This window comes from Orycteropus afer, unplaced genomic scaffold (genome assembly GCF_000298275.1).
Source record: "Orycteropus afer afer isolate SDZICR_OR568_19922 unplaced genomic scaffold, OryAfe1.0 scaffold00123, whole genome shotgun sequence".
Lineage (NCBI taxonomy): Eukaryota > Metazoa > Chordata > Mammalia > Tubulidentata > Orycteropodidae > Orycteropus > Orycteropus afer.
Window position 1 is genome coordinate 3,520,263 of NW_006921710.1, and position 25,635 is coordinate 3,545,897.

Sequence of the window (25,635 nt, forward strand, 5' to 3'; positions counted from 1 at the left end):
CAGAACTTGGTCCATGGAGTTTTCAATGGCTGATTTTTCTGAAGTAGATTGTCAGAATTCTCTTCTAGGGCACCTCTGGGTAGACTCGAACCTCCAATCTTTAGATTAGCAGCCAAGTGTATTTGCACCAAGAGTAAAAGGGGGCATATCAATTATCATATCATCACAACAGTCCCTAAGGACCACTCCGGTCACCTGAGTTATAAAAAATTCAAACAATACATAAAGAGTGGAAATTTCCCGATTTCTTGCCCCACACACCCTAAATCTCACACCCTTCCCCAAAGGTAATTTCTGCTAACAACATTGGTGCTTTTTTTTTCAAATCTATTTTCTAAGTGTTCTGTTACTTATATAATCAGGGAAAAAAAAGATCTCTGATTGATCTTGATCCTTTCTGTACTTCATCAGGCCAGGGGTAGGTAGGTCCAACCCCAGGCAGGCTCATGTCCAACTTCGCCGGTACTATCCACAGTCCCTGTCCCCCTAGACCCACCCACCAGGGAGGTCCTCGTGCTGTATTTAACGCTTTGAGTCCAGCCACATAGAAAAGCCTCCACCTCTTTGTTCTTCCCATCTTTCTCCAGAAATCTCCCTTACCCATCCAAATCATGACATCAAAATTCCCTCTGGTTTCAGGGATTAGGGAAGTTCCAGGGAACTATAAACACAACTTGGAAAATTACTGCAAGAAGGAAGACAGCCTTGGAGCTAACCTCAGACACCACCCGCACGCCTCTTCCCCGCTCACAGGGTCTGGCAGCCGCCTGTGACTCAGAATCCCAGAAAGCAATTAGCTCCAGGCTTGCTCCAAACAGGGTCACTGGTCCTGCAGAGCCCTGGCCCCAGGAGGTACGGCTTTGCCATCCCCTCTCCCACCCTGGGCAGGGCTGAGGCTGAGCCCCAGAGCCAGGTACCTGACATCTTACCTTGCCCAGCTTCATCCGCTCCGCCCCTCCTCCACCTGCCCTCAGACTGCTTCTTGTCCCCTCCCTCTCCTCAGATCCTAAACAGCGAGGCTTTGTCTCCTGACTCTGGGATCCTCTGAAGCCCACTCTCTTTTCTACCCCCTATCTCATGCCTGGTCCTGAACCTCCCATCCGAGAAAGGACAACTCAGTTATAATAAAAGCAAATAACAGGCATAAAGAATAGCATTTGGAATGCCTACAAAGTGACAGGCATTGTGATAAGTGATTTGAGAAACATGATTTCATTCATCATTTTAATGAACTCCTAAGGTAGATAGTAACACAATCCCCATTTCACAGAGGAAAGTGAGGAGCAGAGAGATTAAAGAAGCTGGCCAAGGCCACAGCTTGAAGCCAACAGTAGAGCAAGGATCAGAGCCCAGGTCTGGCTGATACTAAAAAGCCCAGGCTCTCAACCACTGACTGCACATCCTGCCTCCTCCAAGTGCTAGGGACAGCCACATCCACCTCTTCCTTTCTCTAGACTGGGTGAACCCCAAAGCAGCCCAAAATTTAGACTCAGCTGCCCCTCTTAGAAAACTGCAACTTAGGCTTCTCTGTGTAGGTCATTGCCCTGTTCTCCTGGAGCCTCCAAACAAGGTGGCACTCCAGAGCCCTCACAAGGGTCTAGGTCTGCTGGTCTACCCAGCCCTCTCACTGTGCAGATGAAGAGGCTGAGGCCAGACAAGTGACGAGCTGGTTCCAAGCACAGCACATCAGCAGGGCAGGGCTGGGAGAGGTGGACTCCCAAATCAGTGCTCTTCCCAGGGCCTCATCCACAAGTCTCAGCCACCTCTACCTCCAGGTCTGAGCCCCTTCCTCATATAGACCTGTGTATGATCCCAGATGACCTACTGTAGTAACTCAGGGAGGGATGAGTGAGCTGTTCCCACTGCTATCTGACCTCCCCAGACATGAGCTTTCTGTTCTGGCCTTGGGCAGGTGCTAAGTGCCCAGAGGCAGCAAGATGGTACCTAGCAAGACCTGGGTTGAGTGCAGGTGATGGCCATGGCTGCTCATTTGTGGAGATGGGGCTGTGTGTAGGGAACCTGGGATACCCAGTAGGAAAGAGAGGTCCCTGAAGAATGCCAGCCACCAGATGGGAGAGGGAGCAGGGCTCGGACAGGAGTGTCTGGCCACTTCAGGGAGATGCCTTGGTCCCCCTGCTGGGCTATCCAAGGCTGCTTCTGCCCTTCCTCCTTCCTTGCACATACACTCCAGATCTTGGCCACGCCTAAAGCAACACCCTCATCCAAATCTTTCTCCAACCGAAGCCCTGCAAGGAGCTCCAAAGTCTTGTACAACTATCCCCTGTCCAATCCACTCCTGGATGTCTCCAGACCCCTTACTCATTAAAAATACAAAGCCAAGCCCTTTATCCCCCTCAGCTGCTGCAGCTCCCATGTCCCACGCCCACTCACCATTGCCCACAGGATGAGCATCCCTGAAGCTGCCCTCTCCATCACTTCCTGGTGGTGTGGGGTCCTACCTCCTACTATAGCTGCCAGCTTCCCTCTTCCTCATCTCAGTCACACCCACTGACTTCAGACTCCCAGCACCCACCTAGCCATCTCGAGCATCTCCAGGCTGCTCTCCCTGCCTCCCACACTGACCGTGACCGACACTCACTATGGGAGCAGAAGTGACCTATCCATAGCATCAATCCAACCCTGGACTCCCTGCTGAAGATGCACCCACGGCTCCCAAGGGCACTTAGAGCCAAATCCAGGTGCTTTAGAAAAGCTCATGATGTCCCGCGGTCCAGCTGTGCTGCCAGCCTCACTTCCCACCAGCTTCGTCTCCCACCTCATCCTCCATCCACTCACTGCTTCACTTACTCTCAAATATTTATTGAAAGCCTTGCTACAAGCAAGCCCTGGAGACACAGGAGGATTCTGGCAGCCACAACCCTGCCTGCCTGGTGCTCACAGCCCCAGGGAAACACAGACCTAGATCAAGTGAATGAGACAGGAACTTCATGGGGCAAGATTGTCCATTTGTGTAAGGCTGTCCCCCAGTGCCCAGCACAGCACCTCGCACATAGTGGGTGCTCCAGAAATACACAAAGGAAGATCTGAAAGGGGGAAGGATGCACACCCTGGGGAAACAAGGTGGCCAGGGCAGTTTAAAGGCAAAGGGTTACTTCCTGCTTGCAGTGAGGCTGCTAATTAATTGCAGGGAGGTGCCCTTCACAGGAGCTGAGGATGTCAGCAACTGAACCCAGCAGGCACCAGCCACATGCCCTTCTCACAGATTTTCTGGGGGGAAATGCCCCTGTGGACTCTAACATCCACAGTGAACTGACAATGACAGAGCCTTCCTTACCTCCTACCCAGGCCCAGAGTTTGGAGCACCAGCCTGAAGGTCTGAGGTGTGGGCAGGCCCCTCATGCGGCCTCTGTCCCACTAGGCACCTGTGGCTGAATCCCCTCACCACTTTGGGCCTCAGTTTCCCCTTCTGGAGAGAGGTAACTTGATTTTTACCCTTAAAAGACCTTAAATTTATTAAGACCTTAAAATTCCAGGGCTCCTTCCTTATTGTTAGGAGATCTGGTGGTGTAGTGGTTAAGGCATTTGGCTGCTAACCAAAAAAGATCAATGGTTTGAATCCACCAGCCGCTCCCCAGAAGATGAGGCAGTGTGCTTCCACAAAGATTTACAGCCTTGGAAAACACAATGGAGGGTGCTATGAGTCAGAATCGACTCAATGGCAGTGAGCTTGATTTGGGTTTTCTGTATCATTGCCTGGAGACCACAGGCCCTGCAGCCCCCAGTCTCCTGTGCTATACTCCCAATTTGGCTCAGAGCCCCAAAGTCAGGGCTACTGGAGATGCAGCCAGCTCCCAAAGAGGCCAAGAAGAGGGAGGGAGAGCTGGTCTGGAGCCTGAGGAGCAGAATTCTGTGTCCCAAGGAGGGGGCAGATGGACAAGGTGGGCTATAGGGTGAGGCCCAGACTCAGGCCCACTCTGCATTGAGGAGGACACCTTCAGAGTCACCGACATGCTGTGACTGAGCTAGGACAGAGCTGGGGAGTGGGTGAGGGCAAAAGGCCTGCATAGCCTTCCCCTCAGGGCTCATCCTTTCCCCATTTAAAGTCCCTGCCATTGGGCTGGAGCTACAGCCATGCTGGCCAGGGCCATGGGATGACTGTCATGGGATCCTTCTTCCATAAAGAAATAATAGAAGTGGTATTTTATGACTGCAATGGCATAAAGATAAATACAACCCAGGCTGAATTCATTCTGTATCTACTTATTATATTCTTTTTCTTCTTCTAATATTTTAAAAGGGAGCTCTGGTGGTGTAGTGCCTAAGGCATTTGACTGCTAACCAGAAGGCTAGCAATTCAAACCCACCAGCCACTCCTCGGAAGGAAGATGGGGCAATCTACTTCCGTAGTGACACTGCCTCGGAAACCCAAGGAGGGGTCACTATGAGTGAGGATTGACTCGACAGCAATGAGTTTGGTTTGTCTGAGTTAATTTTTTTTTTTTAATTAAAATTAGAACATTTTCACAGGGCCCTAAAAAGTCTCATACGCCCTCAGCTGCTTGCTGAACGTGCTGGAGGAGGCCCCGACCCTGGCCACATCTGTCGCAGAGCCTGGCCCTGCTTCTCGTCTGCTCCCCCAGGCTGGGCAGGAGGTCTTTAGGATCCTCAAAAGCATGTACCCTGCCTCCCTGCTCATCTATCCAGCAACTAGGGGCTTTTTGGGTAAAGGAATAAGAAGCAGGGACTGAAATGAAAAGACAGAAGAGAGAGGGGGAACACTCATTCAGAGAGTGTACATAACTTAGCTCAGGGCAGTTTATTATTATTATTAAATTTTTATTGTGATTTGGGTGAAAGTTTACAGAGAAAATGCACTTTCCATACAGCAGATCACATACACTTTGTCTCATGACATTGACTACAATTTACCACAATGCAATAGCTCCCCTCCCACTTCCACCCCATAGTTACTTCCCTGTGTCCTTCCCTCCCATGCACTCCTGCCCTCCGAGCTGTCTCCCTGTACATACACAGCCCTTCTGTTCTCCCATGATTGTTCTCTCTAAGGAGTATATCTACCTAGTGTAAATGTTCAACTCATATGCCTGTCTTTTGTTTGGCTGAAAGCCACAGGATTGGGTTCAATTCCAGACCTGAAGGGCAGCTAGGGGCCATAATCTCAGGGGTTCCAACAGGCTCTACCAGACCAGCAAACCTGGTCCTTTTTTTTAATGATTTTGAGTTTTGTTCCACATTGTTCTCCCACTCTATCCAGGATCTCCTACAGAGATCCCTCAGGGCAGTTTTGTAAAGTAATAGAAAGGGCACTAACTCAGGGCCCAGGTGCCTGCAGCAGAGCCCTGGTCACCAGCCATGGCCTAGTCACCCTCTCACCGAGCCCTTGCCAGCCTAGCCCAGGCCACAGCACAGGAGGCAGGGGTTGGGGAAAAAGGGTGCTTAAGGATATTGATTATGTGTCCCATGCAAACCCTGAGCTAAGCATATATATATATTTTTTTTTTTTTAATTGTGATTTGGGTGAAAGTTTACAGAGCAGATTCATTTTCAATATAGCAGCTCATACACATTTTGTCTCATGACTGACTATAATTTCCCACAGTGTAACAGCTCTCTTCCCACTTCCTCCTCATAGTTATCTCTTCCCTGTGTCCTTCCCTCCATGCACTCCTGCCCCCAAGTTGTCTTCCTGTGCATACATAGCTCTTCTATTCTCCCATGATCGTTCTCTCCGAGGAGCATATCTACCTAATGTAAATGTCTACCTCATATACTTGTCTTTTGTTTGGCTGGAAGCCTCAGGAGTGGGTTCAACTCCAGACCAGAAGGGTAACTAGGGGCCATAGTCTCAGAGGCTTCACCAGGTGCTATCAGACCAGCAAACTTGGTCCTTTTTTTCTATGATTTTGAATTTTGTTCCACGTTGTTCTCCCTCTCTCTATCAAGGATCTCCTACATAGATGGCTGACAGTGGTAGCTGGGTACCATCTAGTTCTGGTCTCATAGTCATATAGGCTGAGGATGACATGATCTACCAGTCCCTTGGACTAATTGTTTCCATGCGTCTTTGGCTTTCTTCATTCTTCTTTGCTCTGGATAAGGAGAAACCCATTGTTGCATCTAGATGGCCACTTGCAACTTTTAAGATCCCAGTCACTATTCACCAAAGTAGGATGTGGAACAATGTTTTTGTGTAGTATGCTATGCCAATTGAGCTTGATGTCCCTGGGACCATGGTCCCAAGCCCACAGGTCCAAATACTTGCTCCCCCTTAGTAGCTGGCTGTGGCCAAGAAGTCACCACAACCTTGTCCCTTGTCGGCTCCACTATATACCTAGACATTTAAGCATATTATTAACTCTCTCAAGAACCCTATGAGCAATGTTCTATTATGATCCCCATTTCACGATGAGGAAAGTGAGGCTCAGAGAAGCAAATACCTTGGCCAAATCAGCAGCAGGACCCAGACCCTGACCTAGGCCTGTCAATTGTCAAAGACCAGACCCAGAAGATGCTGCAAAAGTGCTTTGCAGGCTGGTCCACAAGCGCAGGCATTCAGTGTCAATGCAGGAGGAGGCTGCCCTCCTTCCTGTGCCCCACATGCCACTAGGAAGCCAGTTCCCAGCTCAACAGCAGGAAGCACACACGGCTCCCACCTGTTCCCTGTCCCGGAAGGCTCTGTCAGCCTGGCCAGGAAGGTTGGACCACAGCTGCCACCCAGATGGGCAGGAAATTCAATTTCCCACTGCCACTGCCAAGCCAGCTTGCCCCAGCCCTACAGGTGCTGGGCCATTCTCCAGCCCCCCTGACCTAGGGCCAATGGCTGCCAGTGTCTCAGTGACCCAGTCACCTTCTCTTCCCTCTGACATGAGGAAATCACTCCAGGACCAAAGGCAGAGGTGAAAGAACTAGAACAGGCAGGCACATCAGTCTGGGATCCAAAGATACCAGATGTGCTGAGAAGAAATCAGGCAGCAAGCAAGAAGGGATGCCTGCTCACAGTAATGCAAAATGCAGTCCCCAACTCCACCCCCAGAGCATCCTCACCTCTCATCATCCAGAACCTGTTGGCTAATAACAGTGACAGCAGCACTTATCAGCCCACTGTGGCACTTTCTATTTCTCACTCCCACAACACCCCTAAGACCAATGGCCAGAGGCGGGGCCTGAGGTTCGGACATGGGAAGTGACCAAGCTCACCCAGTTGGTAGGCAGCAGGATCAAGCCCAGCCCCATCCCTGGAAGCCACAGTGTGCACAAATTAATGGCACAGACTCTGTGGTTCAAATCCCAGCTCTGCTATTTGCCAGCTGTGTGACTTTAAGCAAGTCACTTAACTTTTCTCTGCCTTGTTTTCCCCATCTATAAAGAGGAGCTCTGGTAGTATAGTGTCTAAAGCACTTGACTGCTAATCAGAAGGCTAGCAGTTCAAACCCACCAGCCACTCCTTGGCAGGAAGGTCAGGCAATCTACTTCTGTAGTGATACTGCCTTGGAAATCCAAGGAGGGGTCACTATGAGTCAGGGCCAACTCAATGGCACATAACAATAACAACAACAACATAAAGAGGATAAATGACAGCATGCACCTCAGTGTTTTGTTGGAAGGATTAAATATGTTAGTACACGAAATATGTGTAGAGCTGGCCCTGACACGTGGTAAATAGCATAGAAATATTAACCAATATTTTTATTATTGTTAGTATCAGGTTCCGAAGCTCACAGCTTCCCACACCCAGACTGGCCTACCAAGTGGCCAGCCACAAAGTAGGCTTTCTATAGGGAAAGTCTGAGTACATCCTCCCTTAAAAACTCTCAACACCACCCAAAGGAAAAAGTCCAAACTCCTGTACCCAGCTCTTGAGGCCCGGGGATCTATAGCAGTTATGGCCTTACCTCTCCCTACTTCTCCATATTTCACTTCCAGCCTCGCTTCCGTGCCACTGGGAGATTCACACATATTGTTCCCCTTTGCCTGGAACACTGTTCCACAGCTCTTCACTTGACTGATTCCTCTAACCTCAGCTTAGACATCATCTCCTCTAAGAAGGCTTTCAGGCCCCCACTGCAGGGTTAGCCCCCTTCCCTGGGTTCCATAGCGCCCTGTGGGGATGCCACTTCCAAATGCTTGGTACACTCGATTCTAACTGCCTGGTTACTCTTCCCTCCTCAACTCTATGAACAACATGCAGGCAGAGGTGGGACTCACCTGCCATAGTACCCCCAACACAGGGCATGGCACACAGGCACCTAGTGGCCACATTTTGGAGGAATGATGAAGGAATGAAGGCAAAGGGCAGCCCAAGCTTGGGAGAACCCCAACCCTGAGATGGCATCATTTCTACCAGGGGCGAGACCCTTCTGACTGGGCCGATTCAGGCCCCTGGCTGAGTGCTCAGGAGACAGGCCTGGGAAGCCCCTTGGCCAACCCCCAACCCTGGTCCTACCTGGCCACCTGGCCCAGATGAGAACATTCTCAATTCTCTGTGCTTCCTCAACTCCCAGCACCTGTCTCTACTGCCATGGCCAGAGCAAACCCTCAGAGCTCAATCTGTCCCGGCTCAGCATGCCAAGGAGCTGTGCCCACAGCTTCCAAGCAATCCCCACTGCCTGAAATCCAGGCCTGGCACTTAGACACCACAGAAATCACAGACGAGGCCACACATCGGCCACAGAAAACTCCAAGTTCCTCATCTGCATAAAGGGGACAATAATCCCTTCGTTTATTAAGCCCTCACTACGGGCCAGACTCTGTGCTAAGTGTTATGTGCCTGATCTCATTAACCCTCAAAGCAACCCAGTGTCTACATTGCTCTATTTCCTTCTCAGAGACAGTGCCCAGGGCTGGAGGGGGTGAAAGGACGAGGATGGTGGGGACAAGGTTTATACTTACATCCAACCTCTAGCCGGATTTCCGCAGAGGCATCACCCAACTCATTGATGGCTCGGCAGGTGTAGACGCCAGCGTCCCTCTCCTGAGTTGCCTGGATCCGCAGGGTCCCAGAGCCAAAGCCCTCTGGGGCCAGAATCATTTCAAGACTCCCTGGACCAAAGGTAAGAAAGCATTGATATAGATGAGAGGTCACCACAGGAGGCCAGGGTGTCAGGCCGCACGAGACCTGCTGATCTCAGATTCTTGTGACCCCATGAGGCTAGGGCCCCATATCAGCTATGTCGAAACTGGGCTGGGGATGAGTGTGGGGGACTGCTGGAACAGGCCAGGCTTCCGAGATACTGCATTCCCGCTGCCTCCCAGTCCCCTTCCTGGGAAGATGATTTTCCAGAGCCCCAAGCCCCCACCCCAGCCAGCATACCTCGATACCAGATGACCCGGGGCGGGGGGACCCCAGAAGCCTCACACACCAGCACAGCCTCCTCCCCAACAGCAGCAAGCACCACGGCATTGACAGCAGAGACTGAAGGTGGGTCTGTGGGGGTGGATATGGGGAATTGGGGACCAGGCCTGAGGGGACAGATGTAGAGCTCCATGGCCCTACCTCTTCCCCATCCCTACCCATCAGGAATAGTCACCTCAGAAAGATCTGGCCACAGCCTGTTTGTTAGAAGCTTTCCACCCAGGATCTTAAATTAATCACTCTCCTGGCCAAAGCACCCCCACCCTGCCCCAAAACTCCCTAGTGCTCATCATTGAAACTGAGATGAAAGCCAAAGTCCTATAAGGTCTCAAGATCCTACATGAGCAGCCACCCCCACCCCCACCTCTCTCTCCTCTACTCTCCTCACCCCACCTCTGCTCACTACACCACAGTCTCCTTGAAGGCCCTTGAGTACACCAGGCCTTTTCCCACCTCGGGACTTGTGACCTGCATGTCCCCCTGCCCAGAATACTGTTCCCATCCATGGCTCTGGCCAGGGTCACCTCCTCAGAGCCATTTCCCTCTCACCCCCACACTCACATCACTCTATTCCATTTTTTTAAGTATCTTTTTGACTTATCAATATATATGTTTGTTTTCTGCCTCCCTCATTAAACATAAGCTCCATCTGGACAGAGACCTCTTGTTTACTGCTATCCTTTAGCGCCTCATAGTAGATGCTCAATAAAGACTGTGAGAGGACAGGAGGCAGGAGCGACAGAGGGAAGAGGGAGGGAGTGAGAGGAAGAGGGAGGCCCCTCCCCTGAGATGCCCAGGATCCAAGTACCTGTATAGTACAGTGTGACAGTCTTCTTGTCTGTGCCAACCTCATTAGTAGCCTGGCAGCTGTAATTCCCAGCATCCTCTGGGGCTACTCCTTGAATGATCAGTGTTCCCTGGGCATCTACAAGGACTCTGGAATCATGCCATAAAAACAACATGTCCCACAGCAGGGGCTGGTTAGGCCAGATCACAGAAGGGTTGCTCTACACCCATCACTAATAACAAGTTAATTCACAATATCTCTGGTGACCGTATTCTCCACTGACCACCATTCTGTTCTATGCCAAGCTGTGTGCTGGGCACTTCACATGCATTATCTTATTTGATTCATGAGGCTCGAAGAGGTGATGGGACTTGCCCGAGGTCACCAGCCTGCATAGTCAAGACAAGATCCGAGTGCAGGTCCATCAGCTCCAGAGTCTGCGCTCCTGACCACTGAGCCCACACTGCTGCCCCTTGATGTTCCTGAGGCTCAAATGATCCCAAGGGAAGGCCAGGAAAATGCGACTCCCCCATTCACAGGCAAGAAGACCAAGGCCTGCAGAAGTAACACAGCCCAGGTGCCCCAGGTCCTTGTCTACCTGCTCCCAATCCCAGGGCCCTGGGCGCCTCACCTGCTGTTCTCTTGTAGGGTGTGGCTCTCTCGGCTCCAGGAGATGTGGGGCGTGGGGTACCCAGAAGCTGAGCAGCTCACCCTCACCTCCGTACCCTGAGAGAAATGTTGGGACCTGGTGTGGATGCTGACCTGTGGGGCCTCTGGGGCCCAAAGAGTGGAGAAGAGCCCATCAGAGCAGCTATGCCATCCCAGGCCCCAGGCCCCTCCCCCATAGCCACAGATAGGCAAGACAGAAGAACTAAAAGGCTCAAAGGGCCTGGAGCCTGGGGAGTGGCTTCCTTGGGAATGGGTAGACCAGGAGGCCACCCAGCATACACTTCCCCCCCCATTCCAAACCACATGGGGAGCAGATTTCCCAATGCCCCCCAGCCTGGGAGCCACAAACTCCCTGGAATCCTGCTTGGAGAAACTTAAGGCGATGTCAGACAGCTGCTAGGGCTAGGAAGACTCTGGCTTTTATTCCAGGTGAAGCCCAAGGACTGCCCCAGAACTGGCCCCAAATTTATGTTCTATGCTGGCTCTCTGAAGCTTACAGTATAAGAGACTGGTCAGGCTTACATAGACCTCCTGGCCATCTCATCTAGAAATGGCAATCATACCCCCACCCCACAGCTGTGGCAGACATAGCTAATGGATCTCCTATCTACAGAACCTGTCTATGGCCTCTGAATCCTCTCAATACATTCAAGGCAGCCACTGCCAAGCAAGAATAGCTGGCGTGGGAGAAAAAACTTTGTCCAATACCCTTATTTTTATACTTGGGGAAACAGCACCCTAAGTGTCTAAATCCTGGGTAGACCAGAGGCCACAACTTAAGTCTCTTAACTTCCAGACCAGTACCCTTTACACTGCCTTCTCCACCCCTATCTGGTTACTGCTGTCCAACCCTGCCAAGTACATCTGACCTCTGGGCTTCCACAAGTTTCCAGTATCCTGATATATGCCCTACCCCTTAAGAACACAGACAGGAGAGGAATAAGAGAGGCACTCGATAGCAGGAGAAAAAGACAAGAAAGATGAAATTGGTCTGGCCTATAGCAATAGAGCAAGGAGTTCTGGGAGCACAGTGCCTAAGGCATCTGAACTGCTAATCCGAAGGTTGATAGTTCAAACCCACCAACCACTCCATGGAAGCAAGACTGGTCAATCTACTTCTGTAAAGATTTACCACCTTGGAAACCCAATGGGGGTCACTATCAGTCGGAATCAACTCAACGGTCGTGGGTTTGGTTTGTCTTTTTTTTTTTTTTTTTAATAGCAGTAGATCACTATGGGTCAGAATCAACTCAGTGGCAGTGGGTTTGGTTTTTGGTTTTATAGCAGTAGATACTCAGGTTAGGATGAATTCCCAACAGTAAGGATCATCAGACTTTGGTATAGGTGGTCACAGGAGATTACAGGATCCTCTTTCCCTAAAGATTCAGAGACCACAGAAAGGGCTGGTGTTGTCTGCCAGAGATGATGCCTGAAGCAGAGGGACAGATTCTCGTCTCTTGAGGTAAAATCCAGGTAGTGTGTTGAACTGCAGGGATTGCAGTGACAAAAAGAGCCTTACCTCGCACCAGGAGCCAGACGGATGCCCTTGTGACTCCATTGGCATTGCTGGCCACACACTGGTACCGCCCGCCATCACTAGGGACAATGTCACTGACCTCCAGGGATAGGTCAGCCAGCTGGGTGACTCGGCCCGATGAGGTGGGCAGGACCCGCCAGTCTCGAATCCAAGTCAGGTTGTAAGGGGCCTCACTGAGGACCCGGCAGGACAGGATGGCAGTCTCCCCTGGGGACACTGTCACGTTGGGGTCAGGGACCAGCTGTGGTGGGGGATCTGCAAGAGTACGAGCACAGAAGGGTCTAAGGCACCAACAAGAGGAGGTGGCCATCTTGCAGGCCCTGGCAGGGTCCAAACTCTGGAAGCCTGCCCCAGGCCCAGCACAAAGGCTCTGCAGCCCACACCATACACCACACCCGAGGACACATTGGCCAACAGAGCCATTCACCAGCATCTGCTCTACATCCCAGGGGATGGCGCTACCCAAGGGAGGGCTCCTTCTGCCCCTGCCATCACACCCTCCCAGGGCTGCATGGCATGTGCGTGCCTTCCAAGCCAAAGCCAGCAGCAATGTTTAACAAGCATTCCACCACTCTTCACACCCTCTGAGCCGATAATTCCACCCTGGGGAATAAAGCCTCGGAAATAACCCTCAAGGGCGAAAGCATAATGCATACAAAGCTGTTCTCTGTGCAAACAGCAAGGCTATTTATAACAGCCAAAATTTGGAAATACGGTCACTGCCCCAAATGAGGGGAGAGCTAAGCAAACTGCTATCTTGATAGGAAAAAACCATGTGAGTGACACATTCGGAGACTATCCAACACAGACAGGGGCCTCAGAACCAGCAGGGAAAAGCTGGAACCAAACAGCTTTTCAGAAATAAATCGCCAGCCTTTTCTTCCTAGTCTTAGTCTGGAAGCCCTGCTGAAACCTGTTCCGCATCCTAACAACACGCAAGCCTCCACTGATCGGGGGTGGTGGGTGAGCATGAGGTGGGATGGCCAGGAATCAAACCTGGGTCTCTCGCATGAAAGGCAAGAATGCTACCACTGAACCACCAATGACAAGCGTTAAATCTGAGTAATGGGTATGTTCATTTCTTTATACTGTCTTTCTACTTGATAGTACTCATTACAATTTATAAAAAGTAAAATCGTATTCATTCATGCCATAGAAGCAAATCTGTTGACATGCTATATTGTTGAGTGACAAAAAGCAGGTTGTAAGTCAGTATAGTATCCTGTTGTTGTTCAAATGCACACATAGGCAAAGGTCTGGAAGGAACTAAGTGAAATGCCAGTGAGGTTATCTCTACAGAGGAAGGGTTACAAGTTATTTTGATCTTCTTTTTGTTTGTTTGTATCTTTCAACTTTTCTTCAAGGACCATGAGTCAGGTTTTTGTTTGTTTGTTTCTTAAGATTAAAGAATGTGGCTAATTTTTCTACATTCATTAGATTCCTTTTCTTCTCTTCAAGACAGTTGAGGTTCAACTATGGCCCCTAGCTACCCTTTAGGTCTAGAACTGAACTCACTCCTGTGGCTTCCAGCCAAACAACAGACAGGCATATAGGGTGAACCTTACATCAGGTAGATACACTCCTTGGAGCGATTAGTCATGGAAGAACAGAAGGGCAGTGTTTGCACAGGGAGACAGCTGGGGGCTGGGGAGTACATGGGAGGGAAGGACACAGAGAAGAGGTAACTATGGGGAGGAAGTGGGAAGACAGCTGTTACATTGGGGGGCATTGCAGTCAACGTTGTGAGACGAAATGTATATGAACTGCTGTATGGAAAATGAATTTTCTCTGCAAACTTTCACCCAAATCACAATAAAAATTTTAAAAAATTAAAAAAAAAAAAAAAAAGACAGCTGAAGTTTATAACATAAAGCAGATCCTGGAAAGTACTTGGGGTCAGCCTTGTCCCAAAGGCCAGATCAAGAATCAGGGGTAAGCTTAAGGCTGGCAGGGCAGGCATGAGTGGAGCCAGGGTTTTCAGTTTTCCTCCAACTGCAACCCACAGGCCACTTCCAGAGGAGACAGCCACAAATGGAGGCCTGCAGGCAAGTGGCAGCAAGGACAGCTAGACTCTGGGTGGTAGACAGTCCCCAGCAGCTGGCTGGCTGTCATGCTACATGGATGGGGACACCCTAGGAATCTAGCCAAAGGGTAGAAGAGGGGACTTTAGCCCAAAAGGACAGACCTGTGATGACAATCTGGGCCTTTGCTCGTCCAGTCCCAGCCCTGCTGACCGCTGCACACTCGTATGTCCCCTCCTCAGCCTTGGAGGCCCGTGGGATCTCCCAGCTGCTGTTTCCTGACTGCCTGCAAACAGGAAACAGCAAGAGATACAATCACATTAACTCCAGTCAGGGTCCCCCATAGTCTCATGTGCCTCTCAGGGACCTCAGTCCCTTGAATCCTGCCCAGAGGGGAGACTTCAAATCCTCTGTGAGGCTTGGTAGGAAATGGCAGCAAACAAGACCTTGCAAATTCCATGATGTGCTGTGTGATTCTGGGTAAGTCCCTTCCCCTCTCTGAGCTGTGGATTTCTATGCAAAGGAGAGGGTCCTTTTGGCCCTGACCCCCATGGAGCCCTGTCAGCAGCCAGGCCCAGGGTAAATTACATTTTCCAGAGACTGAGGAAGGCCTATGGCTCTTTCACAGGGTGATGGCCCAGCAGGAGTGTGAGCAGGGACTCACTCTTCTTCCCTGCCCAGGAGGACAATATGACTGAGACTAAAACCCCTCTCTTACGGCCCATTCCCCTCAGATCCCTGGCCAGTCATCAGCCACTCACCAGAACTGCCTCTCTTCACCCAGCTTGGCTCCGTCTCGCCGCAGCTGCAGCCTGAAGGGGAGGGTGCTGTGTACAGAGCAGGAGACCAGCAGGGGCTGCTGCAGGTAGCCATGGATCCTGGAAGGCATGCTGACCAGGGGGGCACCTGCAGACAAGGACCAGGACTCAGCATTCCTCCCTGCTACCTACAGCCTGCCTTCCCCACACCCAGCTACATAGAGACCCCTAGAGAAGAACCAGGAGCCACAAGCCAGGACTCAAGCCTGGCTCTACTGTCTGGTGGCCCCTGTGAACAAATTGCTTCACCTCGTTAAGCCTCAGTTTCTACCTCTGCAGAATGGGTAATCACAGGAGTGACCTCATCCTGTTGTTGTGGAATACGTATTGATGAGAAATGGTGCATGAAAGGACTTGACATAATGCACAATGCATCGAAAGTGCCATCAACTAAAGCAAGTGTTACTTTCTGGTTTGTGAGATTATTTAACTCGAGACTGGCCAGATGGACAAGTCCCTTCCTGACTCTGGGTCACCATTTGCTCAACTGTGTTTGATAGAGAAGTTGGACCCATCCTGAGAGCTGATGAAATGCTACCAGGCTGGGATCAGGCTCCTCAGGGGTGTGGGCAGGGCTGTGCAACTGATCTTCTGCCTAGAAAGGCCACTCTACCCAGAGATGCTGGAGGGAAGCCTTTTTATTTAAAAATAAACATTGTTGATGCATGGCCATGAGTGCAAAATTCACATGCATTTTTAAGATAAAACAAGAGACTTTAGTGAAATCTCACAGCTATAATAGCCCCCTGGGGCCCCCGTTAGACATCACTGCCTCCCTCCTTGACCCTTGATCTTGGGATGACACATATGCTTTCCTTGGCTGTTGGAATTACTTCAATGGAAAGGTCTGAGAAACTCCACCACGGGGTCAACCACAGCATGAGAGTGTCCCACTTGGTGACCCCTCAGGCTTGCAGACAACCTCTTGTGCTATCCTCTCCCCTCTCCCTGGCAGAGATGCTCCAAGAGTGAGACAATGCACCAGACCTCCTCTGAACACAGAGCTGGGAGTGGGGAGGGAGGTGGTGACATCATGCTACAGGCTCCCTGCCACGTCCCCAAGGAGAGGGGTGTCAGACCATTTAGCCACGTCCTCAGCTGTGTGCAAAGCAGCTGCCACTCACCCACACACATTGGCAGCCTCAGCACGGCCAGCTCAGGCTCCCAGTTTCCATGAGCTGAACAGGCTCAGAGAGCCCACCCACACGCCCAACACTCACCACCCCCATATGTCCAAACTCAGAACGTCCTACTCTGAGCCAAGCTTCCAGCCTCCCAGACCTGAAAGGCTGGGAGAGAGCAAAATCCGAGAAGCGGATTTCCGCCTCTTTAATGTAGAGCTGAGATGGAGACCAAAAGCCAGAGCTGAGCTCTCAACTCTTGGATCTGTCTAAAAGAACAGGGGAGAGAAAATGGGCTGTTATTCCTCCTCTGAAATTCCTTCCTGAAAATTCCTCCTCGGAGCTGTAAAGACCAAGGGAGGAAAGGCCCAGGAAACTCAGCAGGGGAGTGAAGGTCAGGAGGCTGACAAGAAGGTACCTCAGCTCCCCATCCAGCCCTGTCCTGCCCCACTATGGGCACCATGGCCAGCCTCCAGAGCTGCCCAGGGAAGAAGGGCAACTTGCCTCCCTCTGTCCCTTTTTGAGGTAAACAGAGGAGATTGCTTCTCATGGAGATCCCTGGCAAAGAGATGCCAGAACGTAGTAACATCCACTCTGTGAGCTCCTCCCAGGCCACATGCAGAGGAAGAGAAGGAGTAAGCTAGAAGAAGGCAATGGCAGCTGCCACGTGTAGAGGGCCGTGGTCCACAGTTCCCACGGCCTGAGTGCAGTCTCTGAGCACCTGCATGCTGTCTTGTTATATGCATCAGCTTAGGGACCCCTGAGAGCAGCTCTGCAAGGTGGATGGTTTCAGTTTTCTGATCAGTAAAATGGGAACACACCTCAGAACTATTGTAAGCATTCAATGAACTAATGCATGGCAATGACTTGCCTATGGGAAGTGCTCAAAAGTGGTTGCTAGAAAAAGTATTATCATGATAATGAGAATGATGATGATGATGATTATGGAAGAGCAAATGCCCATGTCTTCCTTGCCCATAGTTGTGTTTCCAGTGACTAACACCATGACTGATAGATATATAGTAGATATTCAAGATGCATGTTGGATGGATGAACAGGTGGGTGGATGGATGGATAGATGGACGGACGGATGACTGCACTAAATCCTTGAACTGAGAACCACATCTGAAGCATCTTCCTTGCCTTGTAAGGAATAACTGCCCATAGAAGCTTAATGAACTAACATTTGCTGATCTAATCTAATCAGGAATATCTTCCAGGAAAAAATGGGCCCACAAAGGAATCAGCTGGGCTGGAGGGTTAAGAGATACAACCACTCACCTGGGACCACCCCACTGTAGGCAACTCCGGAAACACGAAGGAGGGGGTTTCCCTCATGGTCTTCACCCTTCACCTTGAGATAGAAGCGCTCCTTGGGGGTTTGAAAGGGTGGCCCACCCCACAGCTGATGGGTGGATCCGTTGGAGAGGAGCTGTGTGGGCAAATTCAGGAGGGGCTGTCCTGAGCTGTGTGAGAGTTCCACCGAGTCTAGGCGGCCAGGTGCCTGTAGGCCCGTGGAGTTGATCACCAGAGAGATGGGCACCCCTGCAGGGGGAAGGGTGAGGAAAGAGGTGCTAGCATCTGCAGTGGGTTCTATGATCCTCTCCTGAGGCCTTAAGGCCACACCTGAGGGATTCAACCTTCTTGGGCCTCCTTCATCCATTCCCTTGCCTTCTCTACCTACCCCTATTCTAACTAACGTTAGGGGTAAGAGAAAGTGAGAGGGGCCATTGTTGCTGTCCATGGTCCTGAAACATCAATGTCCATCCAGGCCAAGCTTCCCAAAAGGTTGGATTGCCTCCCCCATCTCTGCAGACTGTCTCTCGTGCAGTAGAACTGGAAGGGATATTTTTCTCCATCACCACCCTCATTAGCTTTGGGATCGGCCATCATCAGGCAGGCTTCTGGCAACAGCTTCCAATAAGGTATGCATTTTCATCTGGGGGCTCTGACTTCTGCTCACCCTCTCCCTGGACTCAGCTTCTCTTTGATTTTCCTTTCTATCTTGATGTAAATATGGTACTTTTCACACTATCCCAGAACAGATGGAACTGGACTCAGTTTTCATAATTTCCTTAATTGATTTTGGAACTTTGGTCAAGCCTTTCTCTCTTTAGTTATTCTTTTTGTTTGTTTGTTTGCTTGTTTCTCTCTCCGAGATCACAAACCAAGGACCTGTGGATGTGGTTGCTTTGGTCCATGAAATGTCTTAAATTTTCTAAAGAAACAATGAACAATCTGAAAAGTGTACACAAAATTCTAGATGTCCAGATCTCCTGTGGGCTCAGGACCATAGTCTCAGGGGACATCAAGCTCAACTGGCATAACATACTACACAAAAACATTGTTCCACCTCCTACTTTGATGAGTAGCAACTGGGATCTTAAAAGCTTGCAAGCAGCCATCTAGATGCAATGATGGGTTTTCCTTGTCCAGAGTAAAGAAGAATGAAGAAAACAATTAGTCCACATAACTGGTACACACGTGATACTCGGCCTATACCACTATGAGACTAGAAGAACTAGATGGTGCCCAGCTACCACTGTAAACCATTTGGAAGGGGATCTGTGTAAGAGATCCTGGATAGAGTGGAAGAACAATGTGGAACAAAACTCAAAATCATGAAAAAAAAAAGACCAGCTTTGCTGGTCTGATAGAGCCTGGTGAAACTATGGCCCCTAGCTGCCCTTCAGGTCTGGAACTGAACCCACTCCTATGGCTTCCAGACAAATTAAAAAAACAGCATATGAAGTGAACATTTACATTAGGCAGATACACTCCTTGAAGAGATCAATCATGGGAGAATAGAAGGGGGGCAGGAGTACAGGGGAGGGAAGGACACAAGAAAGAGGTAGCTATGGGGAAGAAGTGGGAAGAGAGCTGTTACATTGTGGGAAATTGCAGTCAATGTCAGGAGACAAAATGTGTATAAACTGCTGTATGGAAAATGAATTTTCTCTGTAAACTTTCACCCAAATCACAATAAAAATTTTCATTAAAAAATCTAGATGCCCAGATTTTTGAAAAATGAAATTTTTCATTTGAAAAATGAAATGTGTTGCTCCTGGGCCCCCATCCCCACATCGTGAGAATCCACTCTTGGCATGTGGAGGTTACTGCCTGTGACTGGGGAGTCTGCTGGCGAGTTAGCCAGTCTCCTCTATTCCCTGATGCTCTAGCACTGGGGCCAAGTGTCCATCACTGTTTATTATTGCAATTGCCCTACTCTCTCTCCTTATAAACCTGTCTTGGACCTACCATCTTTATCAAAAGCAGAAATGTAAAAGAGGGTCATGTGGCTCCCAGCACTCATTCCCCTTGAGGACTGGCTCTGGGGACATTTCTCTATCCCTACTCCAGCACCATATTTAGGGCTTCTTTTTCTCCATGCTGGCTTTAGAGCAGAACCTAAGTTTCCTGCTTCTCTCCCTTCTAGCTACTGATAAAACAAACACAGAATGTGCCAGCAGCCCCCTTTTCACTTTAAAGATAACCCTGCTGGTCCTGGCAGGGAAACTGATGAGGGCTGACAAGAATAACAAACATTATAGATTACAGATTTGCAAGAAAGATCTAAAGGTCCATCACACATCACCCTTAGTCATTATTCAGTGGTCCACAGTCAGTTTGACTTGCTTTAGGCCTCTTCCAGCCTCTCTTCTGAGCTTTCCCAACAAATTCTGCCAAATGGCCCCATGATAGAAGACCATATTTTCCAAAACCCAAGTTGAGACTCCTGACCTGTCCATGTCTCATGTCATGGTATTTTCCAGTGCAGAACTCATGTGGGCAGAGCTGGGGCCTCTGCCTGGCCCTGGGGCCCAGCCTTCTCCAGGTGGAACAGGAACAGGATACTCAGACACCCTCAGATGCAGGTGGGCAGCTTCAGCTGGGAAACACTGACCATGTACCTCCAACTTCAACATCCCCCTAGCCTACCCCAACATCCATCAACCTCTAGGGAGTTTAAATGTCCACCGGAACATTCATTCTTTTGTAGTAAGGCATTGTTCTCCTCTGAGGCCAAGCTATGAACTCATTGGCATCTATTATTTTATGCAACTAAGCTAGTATTCATTGGGAAACTAAGTGGGATTCTGGGCAGACAAGTTTTGACACAAAGAAAGGGGAAGTAGAGATTAAAGTTTATTAGTGTTCACCAGGGGAAAGGGGGGTTGTAGCTTAAGGGGCACTGGGTTTCTGTTAAGAGTGATGAAAAATTTGGAAATGGATAATGGTGATGGTTGTATACCACAGTGAACATAATTAATGTCACTGAATTATACATGTAGAAACAGCTAAAACATATATCCACAACAAACAAAAAAGGTGGAAGAAATGAAAGAGAAAACTGAAAGGGAAGGTGTGAACTCAGTACTAAGAAGGACAGCATAGGGATCCTGGAGGCCTTTGGTTGCAGAAAGGATGTTCTAAGGACAAATTACCACAGTGCAATGTGGGCTGGAGCTGATGGAGGTGATGCCGGCCCTGGAAGTCAGTTCACACGACTGTGATATGGGAAAAGGCCCTACTTCAGCTCTGCTGTGTCCACAGTCACACACTAACAGCCAAATCCACTTCTGAACTCCCATCGTGTCCCAAAGCCAAGTCCCAGCTCTTCAGAAGGCAACTCAGCATCACCTCCAGTACCTTGCAAGGGCCACTCAATGGTGTGGTTGAGGTCCAGAGAGGGTTGAGTGGAGAAGCCGGCTCGGAAGTCGATGTTGCTGATGCCCGTGATCCTCACCGAGTGGCGGCCACTGCTGTAGACCTAGCATAGGGCCAGATCCCACATCACCAGAGCATCCAACCCTAGTACCCCAGCCATATGGGAGGCAGCCAAGCTGACCAAACTGGGCTAGGAGAGGCTGCCATGCTTGGGGTGCAGCTTTTACAGACAAGTGGGCAACTTACCTGCTCCCTAAGGGCCCAGCATGACCTAAGTGAAGTGGAAGAAGCCCAGCTTACAACACTCTCTTGAAGCTGCTCTACCTTCCCAACTCTCCCCTAGTTCCTAAAGGCCCTGTCTGTCCTCCTGAACATCTAATTTCCTGCTTTGTCTTCCCCATTGGCATTTATAGCTTTTAGTTCAAAGTAGCTCAGAGCTTGAAAGGCAGGTAGTTGGTGCTGACACCTCACCTACAGCACCTACTGCAGTGCCTGGCACCCAGGAGATGTTCCATAAATGTCTTCCCAATCAGCAGGAGCTCACCTCCTTCCAAAACAGCCGCCTGCTCCATCCCAGGATACTTAGCCAGACAGGTCTTCCTCACATGGAGCCAAGCCTGTCTCCAGTGCCTGGCTTCTAGCACCTTGCAAATCAAAGCAGGCCCTGCTCCTTCTGCCAACCTACCTCTCTGAGTCACCCCTCCAAGGCCACCCTTTCTTCTTCTGTGTGTTCTTCACAGGACATGGTTCTGAGTCATAAGTCAGCTTGATCACCTACCTCTAGATTCAAGTTTCTTCAAGTCCTTAACTGTTCCCACAGTAACTCCAAACCATCCCACAAGGGTTCCTCTCACTGATGCAAAACTAAATGCCTGTCTTTTGTTCTTGGTCCTTTACTTTTATTGATATGCCCTACATATCACCATCCAGGCCTTAATCCCCAAGGCCCCAGGACCCCCAGAGCAGGAAGGAGGGAGATGGTGTCCCAGTCTCCCCAACTCAGCTGTCCCTACCTTGATGGACCATAGTCCAGGATGCTGAGGCTTAAAGGCCACCACCTTGGCTGAGTCAGGGATGTTGAGGAGCACGTTGAGACCCTCGTCCTTCTGCAGGATCTTCCCTGTGGAAGCCCCAAGGACTGTTCAGTCCTCAACACTTTTCTAGGGTGATAGGGGTCCCATTCTATCCCCAGGAAGCTGTGGCCCACCAAACACCAGCCTCAGGCTTCTTGGAGGAACTGACATGAGGGCCTTTTTGATCTTTGGTGGTCCTCAGACTCTACCCCCCTCTACACTCCACCTTCATCTCTCCCCAGGTACTGGATGAATATATACCTAGCTTCTAGACGTTCATGATATTCTAGATATTCATGACATCCTCAGAGCTTTGTGGGGTCAGGTGACTGGGTCCAAACCATACCAACCCTGCTTATGTGACCTGGACAAGCTACTTCCCCTCGTAGAGCCCCAGCTTCCCATCTGAAAATGTGCTACTCATTCTTGCCCTGATCAACCCACATGGAAAACTCAGTGGAAGCCTCCCACTCCAGAGGCAGTCATTATTTCAGTCCCTGTTGTTTGGCTGCTACTTGCCTACCTGCCTCCTGACCCAGCAAGAGCACCCTCCCTCTCTAGACTCCCCTCAGGGTACTCCTGCCTGCCTTGTTCCTGGGGCTTGGGTCTGAACCTTCTCCTACCCTGGGCCTCTTTCTTTGTTCTACCCTGAGCTCCCAGCTCAGGCTCAGGGTCAAAGAAGACACCCACCCAGGAGTGACACATACCCAGCGGGTCACGGACTTCGATCTCAGGCCCCGGTCCGCTCAAGGAGACAGTGACCTCTTTCAGGCTGGGGTCAAAGGGGATCCTCCATGTGTGCTCTCCCTCCTCCTCATGGTCTGTGGATAGCAGGTGCACCTTGGAGGCCTGGATCGCTGACTCCACCCACTTCAGCACCTGGAGAGATAGGTGCAAAAAGCTCTTGCCAGCAGGTACCCATAATCTCTTGCTTGTATCAGGCCCATCCAAAGTGGGGTCCTTAACTGGCTGCCAGCTATGAGCAGAATCCAGTTTCCCATGGGTTTTAATGCTGTATAGGCTTCCCAGGTCAACACTGCCTACACCAGGTCCCACTCACATTTTGTAACCCTCCTGGCTGCTATGGGTTCTGAGTTAGGACACCCGAACTGAGTCATCCAGAGGACTCAGCTGGGGGGAAGAAGCAAGAAGGTTTCCTTGGGCTGGAAACCTTTTCTCACCTCCTTCACCTGGCCAACTTCTATTGCACCCATCACTTCTTCCAAGCAGGCTTCTTGATGCTTCTTGAACATGGATGCACCCTGGAGATCTGGGATCTTCCCCCGACCATGTAGTTCATGCTCACCTACCAAGGAATGTCAGACTACACCCCCCACCCCAAGAGCACTGTGCTGTCAAAGCAGGACTGCAAGGATCTGCTACAAAGTCACTCAGAGTCTCTACTCTGCTCACAACAGATGAGGAATCAGTGGATTGACTTTTCACAATGTTGAGAAATCTTAAATCCTTGTTTTCTATAACTGCTCATTCAATCTAAAATCTTACATGTTTTAGACAAGTCCCCTTGAGAATTAAATAAAAGCTAAGAGTCCTCTCCCTATACCATACCACTTAGGTACACATTTAGGTATGATTTTAGGGGGTTCTCAAACTCCCTAAAAAATACCCCATGAATCCAAGACCATGTGATCCCATGATCCCATGTTAACAACCCTTGAACTAGTCACTAAGCACAAAATTCAGTTTCTTCAAATCCTTACCATGGACTTCAACATATGTACACATATATACCCAGAAACAATGACACCCCAATATTCCAATATTAATGACCACTCTTAGTACCAACATTTTGAGTTTTAAATATCATTCCCCACTAAAAGAAACTAAGATTCCTTAGAGAAATTTTGGTTGATTTCAGGTATAGGACAAGGAATTTTCAAGGTAAGCCTAGAACAACTAGATATTCCATAAAGCAAGGAAGTACTCAAAGACTAATGAAATCATATCAAAAAGACACAGGGACTACCTTGAAGGAACTCCCAGTGGCTAAATTTGAAACAACTTGAGCCCCAAAAAGAATAATGCAATTATTTAAATTAATTGAATTATGTGGTAGCGTAGTGCCTAAAGCATTTGACTGCTCACCAGAAGGTTGGTGGTTCAAACCCACCAGCAGCTCTGCAGAAGAAAGATGGGGCAATCTACTTTTGTGAAGATTTACTGCCTTAGAAACCCAGTGAGGGTCATTGTGAGTTGCAATCAACTGGATGGCAGTGGGTTTGTTTTTGTGTGTGTGTGTCCATAAACAAAAAAACAAATAAACCAAACTCACTGCCACTGAGTTGATTCAACTCATAGCGACCCCTCCTTGGGTTTCCAAGGCAGTATCTCTATGGTAGTAGATTGTCCAATCTTCTTTCCAAGGAGTAGCTGGTGGGTTTGAACCACCAGCCTTCTGGTTAGTAGTCAAATGCCTTAGGCACTACACCACCAGAGCTCCCATGTGTCCATGAGAATACTCAAAAAGTGAAAGAAAAACACAAATAATACAAATAATAGCAATAAAATCTCCTTTGCCACCATCAGAGGTGACTCCTTAATTAACAAGGAAGAAATAAGTATGATTTCTGTCTTTTCAATAGGGATTGTCCTTCAGAGAAAACAAATCATCCCTTTTGATGAGCCAAAGCTCTTTGTCACGGAAGAATGCCAGCTAATAAATGTGGAAAGAATGATGTAACTAGGAAATCATCATTTTGCAATTCCTAATGAAATAATTGTTTCAGGCAAGGATCCTCAGTGGATGCTAAAACCATTAGATGAAAGGTTGATGGGGGATTTGATTCTGATTGGAGCCAGAGCATTACTCCACAGTCCACTGGAGTCGTAAAGGGAAAAACATGGCTTTACAATGCACACAGCTGTCTGTCACCACGTTAACTCAGCAATCAAACTTATCATCATTAATAGTAGGACAATCAGGCATCATTCGTCTCCTGATATGATGCAATAGAAAGGACACACAGCACTGACTATAAAATATCCCTGCCAAAAATGTTAGCCTCTATCCAATCAGCCCTTCAGACATAATTCCCAGTTTAAGGCAGACACAGAGGATAAAGGAACAAGTTAATGACACCATAAGGAAACAATCAGATAAATCCGGAACATAGGACACTGTACAAATCAATGTCTCTTCAATAAGTTTGTGTCAAGGGAAAAAAAAAAAAAAAAGAATTGCTCCAGATTTGAGGGGCTTTTATAGACATAACAACCAAATGAAATGCACAGTTCTTGACTAAGCCCTGATTTGGCAAAAAAATGTTATAAAAGACATTTTGAGGAAGATTAGGGAATTTGAATATGGGCTGAGTATTAGATGATAATTATTAAGAAATGACTATTAATTTTACTAGATGGTATTGTGGTTGCATTGAAATTTTTTTTTTAACAGTCCTGCTGAATTATTTGTGGTAAGGTGTTGTTATGGATTGAATTGTGTCCCCAAAATATATATTGAAATCCTAACTCCTATATCTATAACTATGGTAGCCCGGGTTTAGAAATAGAGATTTCCTTTTGTTATGTTAATAAGGCAATACCAGAGTACAGTGGGTCTGAAACCTAACCACTTTTTTTTTTTTTT

The 25,635-nt window shown here is 49.1% G+C and overlaps 1 protein-coding gene across 1 annotated transcript in view; it reads right to left on the reverse strand.

The window, feature by feature from the left end:
- Window positions 1-25,635, reverse strand: part of HMCN2 (hemicentin 2) — a 211,885-nt gene that overhangs the window by 139,270 nt on the left and 46,980 nt on the right. Inside the window, exons 5-15 of the mRNA XM_007944228.2 lie at window positions 22,736-22,907; window positions 21,969-22,075; window positions 20,938-21,058; window positions 17,569-17,832; window positions 15,110-15,254; window positions 14,513-14,634; window positions 12,310-12,582; window positions 10,753-10,894; window positions 10,143-10,270; window positions 9,293-9,406; window positions 8,872-9,021 (exon numbers count right to left, since the gene is read on the reverse strand). Coding sequence (XP_007942419.2) covers window positions 8,872-9,021; window positions 9,293-9,406; window positions 10,143-10,270; window positions 10,753-10,894; window positions 12,310-12,582; window positions 14,513-14,634; window positions 15,110-15,254; window positions 17,569-17,832; window positions 20,938-21,058; window positions 21,969-22,075; window positions 22,736-22,907 — 1,738 coding nt within the window. The remainder of the gene's footprint in view (window positions 1-8,871; window positions 9,022-9,292; window positions 9,407-10,142; window positions 10,271-10,752; window positions 10,895-12,309; window positions 12,583-14,512; window positions 14,635-15,109; window positions 15,255-17,568; window positions 17,833-20,937; window positions 21,059-21,968; window positions 22,076-22,735; window positions 22,908-25,635) is intronic.